Genomic DNA, 17128 nt, shown 5'->3' on the forward strand with positions numbered 1-17128 from the left:
ACTGAATGTCTGACAGGTATAACAAAGAACCAAGTTGCTGGCATTTCCTTAAAGGCAAAGGAATGATGCATTATACAAGGAAAGGATTTTAATCAGTGGGATTAAGAAGTAGTCATGAAGGAAACCAAGGAGGAACAGTCTGCAAAACACCATTAACCTTTTTTTCAACTGCTGTTGGCACTTTGTACACAACAGAATTCAACATATTTTATTACAGATCTAAAAGAAGAGTTTTACCTTGTAGCCATTTGTTGTTTGGTTTTAAATGCTCTATCTTTCCCTGTTCATCATCAATCCTGTTGACATAGGGAATAGGGGACCAGAGATCAGCCTACAGAACTCCCACTTTGTAATATTGCAAAACTTGATTATTGTTGTGCAAGAAAGCAAAGCAAAAGCAAAGCAAAAAAAGAGCTTGATTTCTTATACATCACTTATTCTTTACGGTTCAAACTTTTTCTTTTCTTTTTGCAAACTACGAGGAATCAGTATTGTGTGGGTGGTTGCTACCTACTGCCAAAAGCTCTTGTGAAATACAGTTGTATTTTTTAACTGACAATCAACGGTTCTGTGTGCACTTGCTGTGTAAACATGCAATGCTCTATTTTCAAGTACGTGTGACTGTCCTATGTTGTTTAATGGTTATAGGACTTGGAGGCAATGAACCTTCACCTTTTTCTTCAAGGAATCTGCTGAGCAAGAAAAGGGTTTGCTAAGCATGCTAATAAATGTGATTTATTTTTGGAGTGCTTTACAGTATTTTTTTCTTCCATCACTAGTTCGTGTGACTCTTATGCATACCTATTGCATACATAATTTGATTGATTCTGACTCATTTTGATGCAACACACAACAGGACCTTTGCCACATAAGTGGACCTGGTCCTCATCTGCAATCTGCATATACGATAAAAAGCCACCCAGCAAGCCACCCCCTTATGATGTATCACTTTCAGCTTTACCACATTGGAATAAAATCTACATCATAAGTTATCAGTTTTCTGCAACTGTGATTTCTTTCCAACCTATTATGATGGTCATATGTGACGGTCCACTAAAAAACTGATATAGCAGTTATCCTATGGGAGTGACACTGAATCTAATGGGCCTAGATTTACTTACTTAGTTATTCCACTTTGCATGCCGCCTTATCCTAGACCTGTGGTTAAAAATGCACTGTAAAATAAAAATAAGAATTACAAATAATAAAGATATGGTGATGCTTGCCAACAGTGCATGCACCTCTCTGGTGCCCTATAAATTTGTAAGGGTGTAGTGTGCATTTTATCATTAGGATGCAATGACACAGTTGCATCAGAATAAGTCTTTTTTTTAATTCTGTCTGTGTCTTTCACAAAGTTTGCTTGAACTATTCACAATTTTGTGTTTTTACTGTGATTTATTTACTGTACATTTTTATTTATATTATTGCATAAACAATGCTACTTTAAAATTAAGAAACTCAATCACCTGCAGCTGATATAGACTGTCTGCAATGTTTTTTTCCAGCCTAATGTCAGTAGAACATATTGATCATGATGATTTCAATTAGTGTTGGAAACTGGACAGAAGAAAAAATTCAGCACATGAAACTAAGTGAACAATATTCAGAAAAGTTAATAATGTTTCTATTGTATATCAGATGAAGGAAGGCTTTCAAATGAAATAATCAGTAAGGATTGAAAAATACCCAGCTTTGCGCACTAGATTTTGGGCAAAAAATGAATATCTCATTGTAACTGAAGGCAAACTCCTCCTTGCTGGTTGTATGTTTTAAATGATGTTTCTTAGTAATGAACAATCTTAGTAATGTTTCTTAGTAATGAACTTCCTAACTTAACAATTAATTTATATTTATCTTCACCAATTGACATGACCTAATTAACCTTACTGGGTTTCCGGATTATTTATTACCTTTAATTGTCCTACTTTCTACATAGTGTATAAACACTATCTATTTTTATAGTACACCCTTAATTTTTGTATATACCAAGCTAAAATTGTCTTGGAAATTAAGCTGCAAATCATACAGATTTTTTTATAGATCCGAGTGTACCCAAGAGCAAAAACATTTGAAAGTAATTATTTTCATGAATATGCCTGTATAACTTGCATCTTTAGTGCATTTTTATTTGTAACTACAATTGTCCCTGACATTTTGTCAAAGCCATAAGAAGATAATAATAAGGAGGATAAGAATAATGTAATTTAACTTCTAAAAAATCTGGCATTTCATAGATAGAAACAGTAATTCTAGTTCTACAAAATGCAAAACAGTAAGTATACATTTCTATAATAATAATTCTTCTCACCACTTGTTTTGTTCAACAGCATCTAATAGATAATCAGAAATGAGAAGTCTTGCTTTCATATATGGCATCACATTCTTAGCATAGCATGAATTTTTTTAATGGTTGAATGTTGTCTACAGTATATTGTCCTATTTGCTTTAATAACAATTTCACTGTTTGACATTGTTCATCATGAAATGAGATGTAGACAGATTGCTGTGACCAGATGCACAGAAACAAATTAATTTGCATCCACAAATGAACACTTTTGTAGGAACCAACTTTCACTTGTTCATATTCTCCCATTCTCACCTCTGTCATTTCTTGAATTGTTATATTGCTTTAAAAATTTGAACATTTTTTTAAATATCCCGCAGGATATTTCAGAATTAATTTATGTTAAGAGTATTTTAATATGTACTTAATTTATGTGCCCCATGTGAGTCAGTTTCCAAGGACTCTTCCCGTTTTGATCTTAGTAGGGTGATTGCTGCCAACACATCAGATTATACAAAGTTCAAAGCTACCACATGGAATATCTATGAGAACCAAATTAGTGATTTTTTCCGTATGCAATTTGATAAAACTTTAGCTGTCTGAACAAAACTTTTAAGTTTGCAAAACCAATTATCTTTATACTTTGGGAACCAAAAAACCTAACTTTAACATGGTCCTGTGCCAGACTAACCTATTTTAAACCCACTTTATTCTGCAAATTCCCTCCCTTATTTACGTAAAGATCTTATTAGTTCTGACCTGTTTAATGTACAGTATGTTTCAAAGAGTGACCAGTTGTATGTTTGTGATGTATAATTTTTTTTAAAAAAAACCCTACATACATAAACATCTGGAAGGAAAAAAATGACTTATTCATTAATGAATCAATTTAGATCAATGTACTGAGGAACAGAGGTTCCTTAGTTCCTAAACTCAATTAATTTTATGTATGCCTTTAATGAAGCCTGCATGTTTCACATCAGATGTCATCTTACAAGAGTTGTCTTCTTCTAAGACAGCATGTGCCATCCAGATTTTAATTTTTCAATAAACTGTTGTAGCCTTACTTTTATTTATCTATGTCAGCCATTCAATCCTGTAGTTTCAACATAGTACAAGCAAGTATCATTCAGTGCTTCAAATGCCTTCTCTGTAAACACTTTTTGTCTCCAATTTGCTTTACAGTCCTCCACAAGCAGCCCAGAGAAGTGTGCCTTTGTTTGCTTGAGCTTGGAAGGATTGCAGCCAGGTAGGCAAACTTATTTAAAGAATGAGCTAGCTGCTAGAATGTCACCCTTGGCAGCAGCAGAAACAGAGAAAATTAGTGGTTCAGTGCACTGTCAAACTAACATTTATACTAGTCTGGGTCAAGGCAAAGGTCCAACTATTACTACACATGGAGCATATTGGGGGCAGTTGTTCAAACAAAACAGTCAAGGTTTATTGAAAAAAAATGTGATAGAGCTTGTATGTCATCTTCAAAATGCTGGGGGAAAAACCCATCCTGAAAACAAATCCGTAATAGAGGACTGATTTTTCTATTACGCAGATTATTTGGTGTGTTCAAGTCAGAGTATTTGTTTCAATAACTGGGATCTTTTTGCCTTGGGTCATTATTGTAAACAGTAATAGGTTCATATACTGTATCTTTGCATCATCATCATGATCCTCTTTCTCATATGAACTGTGTTTTTTTCAGTCTACTCCAGCACAAGTAAAATAACGAGTTGAGATGACTTTTGACTTCTTTTGTGTTGAGGTAGTTAGCCTCAGATTAAAAAGAAATTTTGTTACAGTGCTAGCAGCAAAAATCAGGGAAATAGGAGTGGAAGCAGTGGGAATGGAAAGTAAGATATAAATAAACCTAACTTGATTTGTTAATGTTTCCAAAGTTTGAAAGAACACAAAGCAAAAATTTCAAATGTTGGACCATGGATGGTTACGCTGTTCCAGAGTGGATAGGGAAGTAATAAGAGTTCACACCATTATCTCAACAAATGCCCAACCTTTGATATAAGAGTTTGTAGGTTTGCCAGCTCCTGTGGGAGGCTGAAGTCTGGAAGTGCCATCAATATGCTGAGGGGGAAAGGGTGCCATTCCCATTGCTTTTAGTACTTCAAGTGAAAATATGTGACAGTAACAACAGCAGATAATAACTAACAATAGAAATACAAACAGACCAAAAGATAATGCTGTGAGGAAGGCAAAACCTATGTTTGCCAAGATAAATCATGAATGATGGTCTACCCAACCAGGGCTAATCTCAGTCTAAATATATAAAGTTCAGTAAAACGTAGATATGGTAAGATGGCTACATAAACCCATTGCACTAAAATAATTTCTTTTTACATTTATAAACTGTTGTATTAAAGCTGTCATGCCTGACTGAGAAAGTCAGCTGTGTGCAAAAAATGTCTTTCTGTTTGTGGCCATTGTCTCCATGATGAAAGAAAGTTCCCTACCCTTTTCACTAAAGGTATTTTATGTAATATTTCTCTCATATAGAGAACATGGAATTCCAAACAGAATGAAGGCATCCCATTCCACCATCTTATAGAATGGGATACTTCTATCATATAGCATTTGCAGGGAACTCAAAAGGGAGCAAAAAGAATTCAAAGATGTCTCTTAGATCCATAGAGGGCAGTACTCTATTAGTTCTCAGAAGAAGGATATGAAGTGAGAAACTCACCCTACTCACACACTTTCCTTCCAGGTCCATTAGGCTTGCAAGATCCAGAATTTATAGTTAATTACTACTGAGTTGGACCTGATTCCTGGTGATGTATGGACACATGCCTTATGTCTTGACATTTATCTGACAATCTAGAACTCTTCCAGAGAAATATCCCTCATCCTGACTATCAGTTTTATTCTATACTCTCCCATCTTGTCAAATATAATAATCATCTGTTTTGTATTATGTGATCAAAATATGTGAGTTTCTACTTGCTTCAATCAGGCAGTAAATCTTAATTTCTTTGAGGACTGATTGATTAGTTCTTAAGATTCCATAATACTGTCTCCAAATCTAATTAGAAGGAATTTGTCCTCATTCTCCCATTGAAAAATCTATATCTTTAACGATTCTGATCTTTGCTATCACTGAAAGTTAATTTGCATCTCTCTTTGCATCACTGAAAGTTAAATTGCTCAGTCTTGTCCACCTGACCTTTCCACTAAAAGTTACTATATAAAGCAGTTTATACTTTGCTGACATTACTTTCAAGTGAATACGGTTTCTAATCCCACCATATTAAAAATAATAATAAATTACAAGAAGAAAGAATTGATTAAGCAGAGTTGAATAAATCAAATTTTCCATATCAATTTAATCTTCATTTAATGTGTATCAAGACATAAGCATATGTAGATGCAGTACCATTTAATATAAGGGACTGGAACAAAAGAAAGGTAACAGCTAAGCCGGGGGAAAACACTCTTAAGCCATTAAATAGGATATATTGCATTATAAGATGTTGAAGTGGAAGAGAAAATGAATTTGTATTCACTTGAAGAGCACAGAAGCTATGAGTAAGTGAATAGACAGGGTCCAGTGAGAATAATTTACAGCCTCTCAATATCTGCGTATCCGTACTAGATGCATTATTAAAAATCTGTGATCTGTAATTAGAAAAAGAAAAGCCAGTGAGGTAAATTTGACTTGGATCTGCACTGCATAACAAACAGCACTGAAATTTTTGTATTAGATGTGTATAAATTCTCTACAAATTAGGAAAAAAAATTCTCCCAGTCTCATTGTCTTTTCTAATAGGTCACTGTCGTCTTTCCTGCTCCTGCATAATGGCTAGTAATTCTGAGCCTCAATATTTCTGGAAAATCTGAAAGGAGAAAATCTTCTTAAGGCTATGAATTGCTCCTTAATCTCATAAAGAATAGGAGTGTGCCCAATAGCTTTGTATAATGAAACAAGCCATGTTATGCAATAAATGCTGCAATGTATTAAGTTGTGCCTTTTGACCAAGGGTACTTCCTGGATGCCCAGTCATTAAAACTACAGATATTTCTTATTTCAATTTACTTGAATTATTCAAAGTGTTCTGACCATTTCAAATAATTTGGAAATTGGGAATAATTAGGACTCACTGGAGAAGAGCCTAATGCTGGGAAAGATTGAGGGCAAGAGAAGAAGGGGACGACAGAGAATGAGGTGGCTGGATGGAGTCACTGAAGCAGTAGGCGTGAGCTTAAATGGACTCCAGCAGATGGTAGAGGACAGGAAGGCCTGGAGGAACGTTGTCCATAGGGTCGTGATGGGTCGGACACGACTTCGCAGCTAACAACAACAACATAGTAACATTTGTTGGTGCAAACTGCTTTTCTCTACTGACCAGCTTGTCAAGCTGGTATTCACTTGACTTTATATCATGATCATATGCAACCAGTGAGAGCATTGTGGGGTCATAGGGAAAGGGCTCATCTCTAATGATGGAGGAATACAATTGTCTGGAAGATACCTCTGTGAAGAACGACAATTCAGAAGCTCTATGTCAGTAAATTCAGGGCTGTGGAATTAAAATATAACGCTGTGCAAAATTAAATGGTAATGTTGATATAGCACGTAAGATTGTGTTAATACCAATGCAGTAGTTGCTTTTCCTCAGGTCTACCCTCATAACTAATACAGGTCTCAGGATTTATCTTAAGCAAGAATTTCTAATGTGATTATTAGAAGTTTGGTTTTTTCACAATTTTCAGCAACTGATGAAAATATGATGTAACTGATTAATAAATCCAGGGTTCAATCTGTACTTTTAAAAGGTTTGGTGTAGAGCCTTCTGGGTTGATAAAGCTGGAGAAAGAGATTGAACAAGAAGAGACACTTTCAACTCCTCTTCCTTCTCCTTCCCCTTCCCCAACAAAGTCGCCTGGCAAAAAGAGCACAGGAAAAATCCTGGATGATGCAGTAAGTTTGTTTTGTTATGCCTCCTACAGCCTTATTTTGTTATACCATTTTGAGCCTTATTTGTTACTGACTCCATGCTAATGGAAGAGAATGGAATGGAGGCATTGCCCAATTCCAAACTATCTCAGTGATGTACAAGGAAACCAAACAAAATACAAAATACAACACAATAAAATTATAAAAGAAAGGAAATAAGGAACAATAGGAAGAATATAGACATATTTTCTCACAGGATGCTAAAGGCTGATTTCTACCAATGATCATAACAATAAGATTCAGTAACTTGGTCATTCAAGGTATATATACAGATTCACTTTTCAAATAAGCTGAAATATAGATATTGGAGATGAGAGACATGGTAATAGGATTCTAGCTACTCTATTCATCCCAGATTCTCTTCAAATGCAAAAAAGAGAGCAAGGGATCTACTGTATCAGTAGATAATGCAAGTAGATAAATAGGTACCATTTTGGTGGGAAGGTAACAGTGTTCTGGATATATTCACGTTGTCCACATGAACATGGAAATGTCTTCAGACAACACGGGCTCTCTCAGCTAAGAAACAGAGATGAATACAACTGCGCAGGAGAAACTTTCACCTTTTAAGATTTTGTTCATTATTTAATATTATTAACTAATTGACATTGAATCAGGCCTCTACACCACTGGACTATCTAGCCCAGGGGTGTCAAACTCAATTTCATTGAGGGCTGCATCAGCATTGTGGTGCCCTCGGGGGGCCGGGTGGGTATGGCCAGGGTGGGCGTGGCCTACTGGGTAGGCATGGCTAGAGTGTGTATGGCCTACTGGGTGGGCGTGGCCAGCTCTACATCATTCTCATCAAGGGTGCCTATGGGGGCCTGGGCAGGAGTGGGACAGAACTGGGGGTCTCTGGCAGAAGAAGGGTCTCTGGGCCAGTGCCAAGGCAGTGGGGGCCGTTCCCTGTTTCCAGGATGGCTTCACGGGCCACATGAAACCACTTCGCGGGCCGGATCCGGCCCCCGGGCCTTGTGTTTGACATGTCTGATCTAGCCCAATATTATTCTGTTGCTGTCAGTGTGGGTTTGCATAGTATTTTACAGAGAATGAAGCAGGCGGTTCTGTGGAAGATTTAAAAAAGAGAAGCAGCAATAAAGCAGTTCCCCCAGCTAGTGGCATTCAAATGTGATAGACTTCATTGCTTATATGGGCTGGAGACATGAAGGCTTCCAATATAAGGCCAATATAACTAGTTAGCATCTCAAGAAATGTCTTCAATGTTCTTTTAAGGAGGCATTGAGTAGGATTTTAAAGGATATGATGTCTAATAGGTTGGTGTTCAGGTGTTCAATTTAGAACATTTAAATAACGAGGAATACTTTTTTGGGATGCTGAAGAGCTTTGAAAAATGGAAGGTGGAGAAGTAGAGGCAATTTATGTGGAGAGAGGAAGAGAGTCTGGGGTCATGCAGAGTCTTGAATAGAACAACTAAGAGCTTACGATAGATCCATATTTTGAATTTACCTGGCAGTGGTTTCAGGGTCTTAAGGTTTCCTCTTTTTCTTTTCATCTCTCTAAGTCAGACTTGAAACCTAGGACTTTCTTCGTGCAGCTAATTTGGGTATTTATCATAACAGAATATTACTTGCTTTTCAGTTCACAGGTCAGTGTTCTCTTGTACAAGCAGCATACAATAAGCCATGTTCTAGAGAACGAAGAGTTAAATGGGAAAGTAAGAATGACACTTTTAAAAGCACCTGTTTCTATGGCAACTCCTATATCGCAGGGTAGATGTGTAGCTACTCACCTGGGAATTACAAAGCACTCCTTGAAAGCCCCTGTGCCACTTAAGGGCTATAATAAACAGATGGAATTTGGTGTATAATTTGCTGAAATGCAAACTTGCTTAGGGTCAGCACTTTTCCCCCTTCCTGTGTCTTTAACTTTTCAAGTTCTTTCACTCGGGCTGTCAGAGAAGAATAGAGGCAAGGTTTGTGCCTAGCAATGAAAAGCCATTGTTCTTGTAGGAGGGGAAAAAAGGAACGAGGGAAGAAAAAAAGAATACAAGGTAGCCTTTCCCAACTTACTGCCTGCTAAGAATTTGCAGTGTAAGTTCCATCACTCCTGCTAGCATGGTCGTGCAGTCTCCAGGAGATAAAAATGAAACCCATCCTATCTAAAGAGTAACAGGTAGAAAAGTAGAGTTAATATAAGCAATGATTCTTATGGTCTCTATCATTCATAGAATAGCAGCTGAAGACATGTTTCTGGTATGCAGAAGTCCCTATTCCACATAAGTAGAATACAGGTAGTCCTTGACTTACAACCATTTGTTTAGTGACCATTTGAAGTTACAAACAGCACCGAAAAAAGTGACCGATTACCATTTCTCACATTTCCAATCGTTGCAGCATGTCCATGGTTTAGGTGATCAAAATTTGGACAAAATTTGGCAATTGGCATGCATATAGGACGGTTGCAGCATCGTGGGGGACACATGATCTTCTTTTGAGACTCTGTCAAGCAAAGTCAATAGGGAAGCCAGATTCACTTAACAGCTTTGTTACTCACTTAACAACTGCAGTGATTCACTTAACAACTGTGGCAAGAAAGGTTGTAAAATGGGGCAAAACTATCTTGCTTTAGCAACATAAATTTTGGGCTTGATTGTGGTTGTAAGTCAAGAACTACTTTTATGTATATAACTTTAGCTGATCTGCTTCCTAGATCCAGCCACTTTTCACCATGGTTGCTACTGTATTATTTATTTTATGCTGCTTATATGGATTTTCAGTTTTGGAGCATGAGGTTAGGTGCAATATGTTTAGCCATTTACTTAGCCCTGCAGTCTGACTGAATAGGGTGGAGCTTACGTGATGTCTCAGGACATTCTCACACATCTGTCCCAAACATATCATTAATTTGGGCTAAAGCATTGAACTACTATACTATAGGTGATATTTTCTTTTGTTCCATTTACTATTTTTGGGACAATGACACTACAGGTTTCTTGAAAACCTCCTGCTTTTTTACAGCGTAGTTTTAATACATACATATATGTGTATGTGTATGTATATGTATGTATATATGTATGTGTGTGTGTATATGTATGTATGTGTGTATGTATATGTATATGTATATGTATATGTATATGTATATGTATATGTATATGTATATGTATATGTATATGTATATGTATATGTATGGCTTTTTTTCTCATAGAACGCTCAGAACGGAGTTCCGGCACCTTTTTTGGATGGAACCTTGCCATGTTTGTTAAGCAATGAATCATGGAAAGAAGGCCATTTAAACAAAAAAGAAGACTTTTCTTTATTCTCAGAGCAAATGAGGCCTAATGTCAACAGTTTTCTTTTGCAGATGAACTTGTTTGAAAAAGTCTGTGGACTTCATATTTTAATTTTTTTTTCTGTAGACAGAGATGAAATTTTGAAAATAAATTGACACAAGATTAGCTTTAATGTTATGAAAGGGCATCAGATTTATGTGCCTAACTTCCAGGAAATCCTCAGTTTATAGTGCAAAATGCCACCTTTGCCATAATATACATTCACATTTTGGAGCCCCCTATATGGAGGAATACAGATGATGAATGCATTCATCACATTATAAAATTATATAACTGCTTCCTTGCTTGGCTAAAAGAAAATAAAGAAACCAGACGAAACATACAAGAGTCAAGCAAATACGAGGAATCCAAGATGATAAAAAAAACCGTCCCTCCCTGTGATAGCAGCAAGACTCCAGTTGAGTTAAGTTTAGGGCAAGTTTAGTTAAAGTGAAGTCATTGTTTATACTCGGCACATTTTCTGGCTGGTTAAAATGGAACTAATAAAATATGCGATAGAACATTTGTTTTGGTGACCTGCTTACATGGTTGATTGTATGACTGGCCGCAATTGAGAAAAGATCACTGGATTAGCTCACCTTTAGTCTGATCCAATAAAGCTGCTTTTATTCTTATTATTTGAGAAATACATTTGTGTTTTTTGTTTTTTAAAAAAAAGAATGCAAGAAAGTTTAAAACACTATCTTTCTTTAATAGATTTTTTTTAGCAACGTATTTATCTTGCTCTCCATCTTCCTTTACACGTTGTTGAGTTATGAACTAGATTTACAAAGGTCTCTAGAGTATTAAGCTGAAATGGATGAAATGTTGAGGAAATGCTCCTTCATTGCTTTATTTGACATGGACACATTGGATTAATTTTCATCATGGAACACTGCTTTATGTAGATGTTATACATCTATGTGCCGATCAGCAGTAGTACGTGAATGTCAGATTAGAATTACTAAAACTTTTTGTTTGCTGTGAAGTTTCTGTTCTTTCAGTTCATTGGAAATTCTAGTTATACTAAATATTAGCACAGCTCAACAGTGTTTCACCTACTTGTGGTTTCTAAAATGGTAGAACCCAACGTATTGTGAATTTAATGCCCATTATTTTATATTGGACATCAATGGGAAGAATATGCAACACAAAATACTTAGACAATGTGGAAAGCTACCACTGGCAGTTTTTTTTTATTCTGACACAGTTTTCATAGTTAGTTTTTGAAACAGCTATTTTTGGATTATGTCCCAAAAAACTCAGCATCAATGCTTCCTTATCTAATGCTTAGATATAAAATTAAGTATAAAATTATGTGAAAAAGTATGTCTTCCTGCTGTATTTAAATGAAAAAATTGAGTTACTGCACTTTAATACTATAACATTACCACATCTATATAAAGGTAAAGGTAAAGGTTCCCCTGCACATGCGTGCTAGTCGTTTCTGACTCTAGGGGACGGTGCTCATCTCCGTTTCAAAGCCGAAGAGCCAGCGCTTGTCCGAGGATGTCTCCGTGGTCATGTGGCCAGCATGACTAGACGCCAAAGGCGCACGGAACGCTGTTACCTTCCCACCGTGGTGGTCCCTATTTTTCTACTTGCATTTTTACGTGCTTTCGAACTGCTAGGTTGGCAGAAGCTGGGATGAGTAACAGGCGCTCACTCTGCTACGCAGCACTCGGGATTCGACCCGCCAAACTGCCGACCATCTGATCAACAAGCTCAGCGTCCTAACCCACTGAGCCACTGCATCCCTTCCACATCTATATACAGCTCTGATTCTCATGGATGCCTAACATGATAATGTTGTATATATATAGCAAAGCTGGGCAAATTCTATTCTTGGAGCTGCATGCAGAGTTCAGATATAAAGGCACTTTAAAAGACTTTGCTATGCTTCCCATCATGAGATGATCAACAGGATTACAAAAGAAACATTTGAATGAAATCATTAGTTGAATGATTTCTTCCTGAAATTAATGGCAGAAAGCCCAGCAGCCTGATGTCTGCTAGCCAGTTGGATCATCTGAGGGTGAAAACACACAATGTTCAGGAGAGTATTGAATTAATTATGAATACATACCTGTGTATGCGTCTCAGTGTGTATAAAGTTGCCATTGTGCACATGCATGCTTCCCATGTGTACATAAGTATTCCCCAACCCTTGAGGCTGAACAGGTTACCTTTTGAATTTCAATTAGTGGTAATTCAGTTTTAACCATTTAAACTAAGCATATAAAACCAGAGACATCCACAGAACAGAACCCCAGGACTTTTAGGACTTTCTCAAAATAATGAGCAGGAAGATCTTTGTCTCCATGTAGCAAATGTGATTTAGGACACTTTGAAATAATTCCAGAGGCAATATTTAATCAACTTCTGTGAACACCTTCTACTGGAAAAACTTGAATTAAAATAACTAATTGCATGTGTGTGTTTTTTAAAATCCACATTCCTGAACAAATGACCAGATCTCAAGAACACTGTTTATTATAATCATTAATAATACAGAATGTAACGACACATCATTTTTTGGACTGAAAGGCAGAGATGTAAATAATTTTTCATGTATTATTAGCAACAAAATTAAGGTAGTTAAAGTTCATGGTTTGAGAAATCTGAAGGGAAGCTATTGAAAGGATGTAACAAGTTAAGTATTCCTCATTTTTGAATGCCACTTGGCCTCTTGTTCTACATGAAAATTATGGAAGAAATCAAGATGTTAAGAAAGTAAGGGGAAATAATGTAATAAGATTATAGGGTACGAGATGAGACAATTCTAATTCACTTCCTGTTTGATAGCCCTCTTAGCTCTTTCCAGAAGGCCAATGGATGCATCAGACTAAAACGAGAGAGAGAGAGAGAGAGAGAGAGAGAGAGAGAGAGAGTTAATTCTTAACTCACCTTGTAATAGGAACAAAGCAGAGTAATGGTATATTAACTATTTGTATCCAAAGAAGAGATCCTGTAACTTAGTGGGTACACCTATTGAAAGTCCTGTGTTGGGAAATGTAGGAATGTGAAGACTATAAATTCAGAGGATCTACAATTCAGCAAAGTCTGGAAATTAGTTCCATCTCTGACAGAGACTGGATATAATCTGAGATAATGGAAGATTAATGCAGAATATACATTAAAATTGTAACTTTTTTTTAGGTCAAACATATTTCTGAAGACCCGCCTTGTAAATGCCCTAGTAAATTTTGTGTGGAGCGCCTTTCACAGGGAAGGTACAGAGTTGGAGAGAAGATCCTTTTCATCAGGGTAAGAAAAAACTAGTATTTTTTTTTTGTGAAGTGAAATATGGTAAGTAAGCAAATGAGTGAGAGAAATGTTTTGTGACCTGTGCTATTATAAAAAGATACGCAGGAGCATATAAAACAAGTCTACATTCATGTGCTCTGTCAGTGTTGAAGGGGCTGTGAACAGGATGTCATCTCAGAAGTCTTACTTACTGAACACTTGAATCCCCTCAGCCAAAATTTGTTCTCATACCCATCACAAGTCCCTCACTTGACACATCTACACCTGAAGCCCTTATAAACAGAAGAACACTGACACTGACATCCCCTAAAGTCTCCTGAAGATGTTACCTAGCCTGGTAACAAAACCAAACTACAAGCTTGGAGATTGAACTTTTCCCCTCATCTTATATTTGAGCTACAGATATTCACTACTATTTCAAGATTTGTTCTCTCCATACAGTTCACTGAATTCCTCTTTCTCCCTTTTTCCTCATTCCTTCCTTCTCTTTCCATCCTTCAATGAGTCTTGGGGGGACCTTCAGGACCAATCTGTATTATTCATATGAAAAACAGTCTGAAATAAGGCTCTAGTTCAGATTATATTCTCAATATTATATTCTCAATTGTGATTATCAAGATCTGCACACTTCTAGCCATATTTGCTTTTAGAACATTGTTTTCTCATCAAAAATCCCATCAGCAAACCGCTTATGTGTTGTTGACAAGAAAGTGACATAGACACATATGTGAAATCACCAAGCACTGAGCTCAGTTCAGGGGAACTTTTCTTTTACTTATTCATCCATTCATCTCTAATCCACTGTTGCAAGATATTCACTTCTAGATCTCACTATGCTTGTGCATAAAGATAAAGATGAATTTGAGCCAACGCCTGATGACCACATGAATAAAACCTTATGGTTTTCTTGGCACTAGCTCAAAAGTGGTTTGACATTACATTCTTTTCCTTCCCTTCCTGCCTTTTTGAGTTTTCAGTGTACCCTACAGACTTGTAGTCTTCTAAACCAGGGGTCTACCACCTGTGGGTTGCAGCCCACTACCAGACCATTGCCTGCTAGCCACTGGGCTGCGGGAAAGGTTCGCCAATGTGCACACATGTGCATGAGCACTCATATTCTCTTGCACTAGTACTGCCGCTATGCAAACGGGGCATCACACAGTGAAAATGGAGTGCCACGTGGCAAAACTGGGGCAGTGCTAGCACCCGTACAGCAAAAATGGGGCGGTGGTAGTGAGTGTCACATGGGTGCTCGCACCGCCCCGTTTGCACTGCGGGTGCTCGTGGGCCTGTTTGTGTGCATGCACACGAGTGTAAAATGCTTCCCCTCCCTTTCCCTCCAGTCTGTCAACTGAGAAAGGTTGGAGACCTCTGTTCTAAATGTTATCTACCCTGCTTCTGAATGTGGACATGTTGGTCAGCTTCTTCCTACTATGATGAGTATCTTCCATTTTTCACCTGATGGAAAATAAAAAAATACTATTCTTTCCTCTTGGAAAATCTACCAAAGATTTATTGATTTTTAATATAATTATTACATTAATTAAATAAATAAGCAAATTAAATTTATTTAATTTGTTAATTACTGGAAGTAGCATCCTATAACAAGATAGGGATAGGTCAAATGTGAGAAATCAAATAATGCAGAGATTGGAACTATGGTAAAGGAAAACAGAGAATATACTGTAAATAATGAAAATAAAATGAATAAAGGCAAAACCATATTTTTCAAAGTTTCAAAGTATTTTTGATATGCTGTCTATGTCTATATGATGATAACTTCAGTAGTTTTTTAAGGACTCATGATTGCAGATTCCATTTCCCTTGTTTATTTGTGTTTTTATCTGTGTGTATGAATACATTTTAGGGATATACATGACACAGGGCTATGTATCTTGTCTGCCTGACAGTCAAAGGAAAAATAATGAATTACTTTTCAAGTTTCATACTTGTGTAATATTTCTGGAGTTTCGTGATTTTATGTTTAAACATGCCTCAGGCTTGTTTTGGTAATAAACATTGTAAGGAATGTAATTCATCTACTCTAGCAAATCCCAGGCTCAGATGGTAACATTTTCTTTGATTTCAATTTGTATGGATTTGTTGTAGTCTTCTGAAGACTACATTGTCTTCAGAACAATTTGGAGCAAAACAAAGTGATATAAAAAAGACCAAAGATCAAACTAAAGTACAGGTACTAACAACACATTACAAATGGAGACAATGAATCTTACTAATAATAGCAATAATAAACCATTAAGTTATTAAGAGAAACATTTTGAGATTAGGAAGAGGTCATAGCTCATTCACAGAACAAATATTATAGAGGCAAAAGATCTCATGTTTCATTTTAGGTAGGACAGTAGAAGAAATCCAAAGATTTATTTTCCATAGTCCTTTCATCTTCATATCTGAAAAAGAATGAGGATCCTGTCCCCATTTGCTAAAACTCCTGCTGGTGAGATTTATGAGGAGGTAGTCTACACAACCACATGAATGTCTCTATTAAGAAGGAGTTTTGATGCACATATAAAAGCTTCTACATGACTTGGACCTTGGTAATCCAAGATTTCAGTTCATGTAAAAGGATCACCTGGTGGAAACTACTTCTCAACTGCAGATAGTCATTCTGTTTCTAAAAGTTCATGGAGGTCTAAGTTGCAAATGAGTGTACCAGCTGCTTAATGCTTCTTGAAAGTGAAAACAGGCTATTGGAATGTTAAGATCTATGTAATCCTTAATTCTAAACTTACTTCATTTTCAATGGTAATGGAATTTTCCCATGCATTTTACTGTGAACCACAAGCAACTCTGAATGAAAATTTGTCACTGATGCTTTCCTTAGAAAACTGCTAGGAATCTATCCCTAGCATTAGATTTCGGCCATGACTTCCAGCAGACCTAACTCTAAAACTAACCCTAGTTTCATTTTCAGTGCCAATAGGATTTTCCCATGTAATTTACTCTGGACCACAAACAACCCAAACAAAAAGCTTTCATTGACCCTTTCCTTAGAAAAGTGCTAAGAAACTATCCCTATCATTAGATTTCAGCCATAACTTCAAATAGACATAACCCTTACTCTAACCTTTACCCTAACCCTAGTTTCATTTCCATTGGCAATGGGATTTTCCCATGTAATTTACTGTGGACCACAAACAAGTCCAAAATAAAAGCTATCACTGACAATTTCTTCAGATAATCACTAAGAATCGATCCCTATCATAAGATTTCTGCCATGACCTCAAGCAGATCTAACCAGAGGTGGGATTCAGCCAGTTTGCACCACTTTGGCAGAACTGGTAGCTAATTTTTTGTTGCC

General features: G+C 36.6%; 2 protein-coding genes across 2 annotated transcripts in view; one reads left to right on the forward strand and one right to left on the reverse strand.

Annotated features, from left to right (window-relative positions):
- The window catches only part of LOC308668492 (uncharacterized protein), a gene marked incomplete at its 3' end in the record, with an annotated part of 620085 nt that overhangs the window by 508812 nt on the left and 94145 nt on the right, over positions 1-17128 (reverse strand). The window lies entirely within an intron of this gene.
- GAS2 (growth arrest specific 2) overlaps positions 1-17128 on the forward strand; it is a gene marked incomplete at both ends in the record, with an annotated part of 117512 nt that overhangs the window by 74565 nt on the left and 25819 nt on the right. The window contains 3 exons of the mRNA XM_081314877.1: positions 3473-3536; positions 7070-7214; positions 13699-13806. Coding sequence (XP_081171003.1) covers positions 3473-3536; positions 7070-7214; positions 13699-13806 — 317 coding nt within the window. The remainder of the gene's footprint in view (positions 1-3472; positions 3537-7069; positions 7215-13698; positions 13807-17128) is intronic.

This window comes from Vipera berus (assembly GCF_964194415.1).
Source record: "Vipera berus genome assembly, chromosome: 1".
Taxonomy (NCBI): Eukaryota; Metazoa; Chordata; class Lepidosauria; order Squamata; family Viperidae; genus Vipera; species Vipera berus.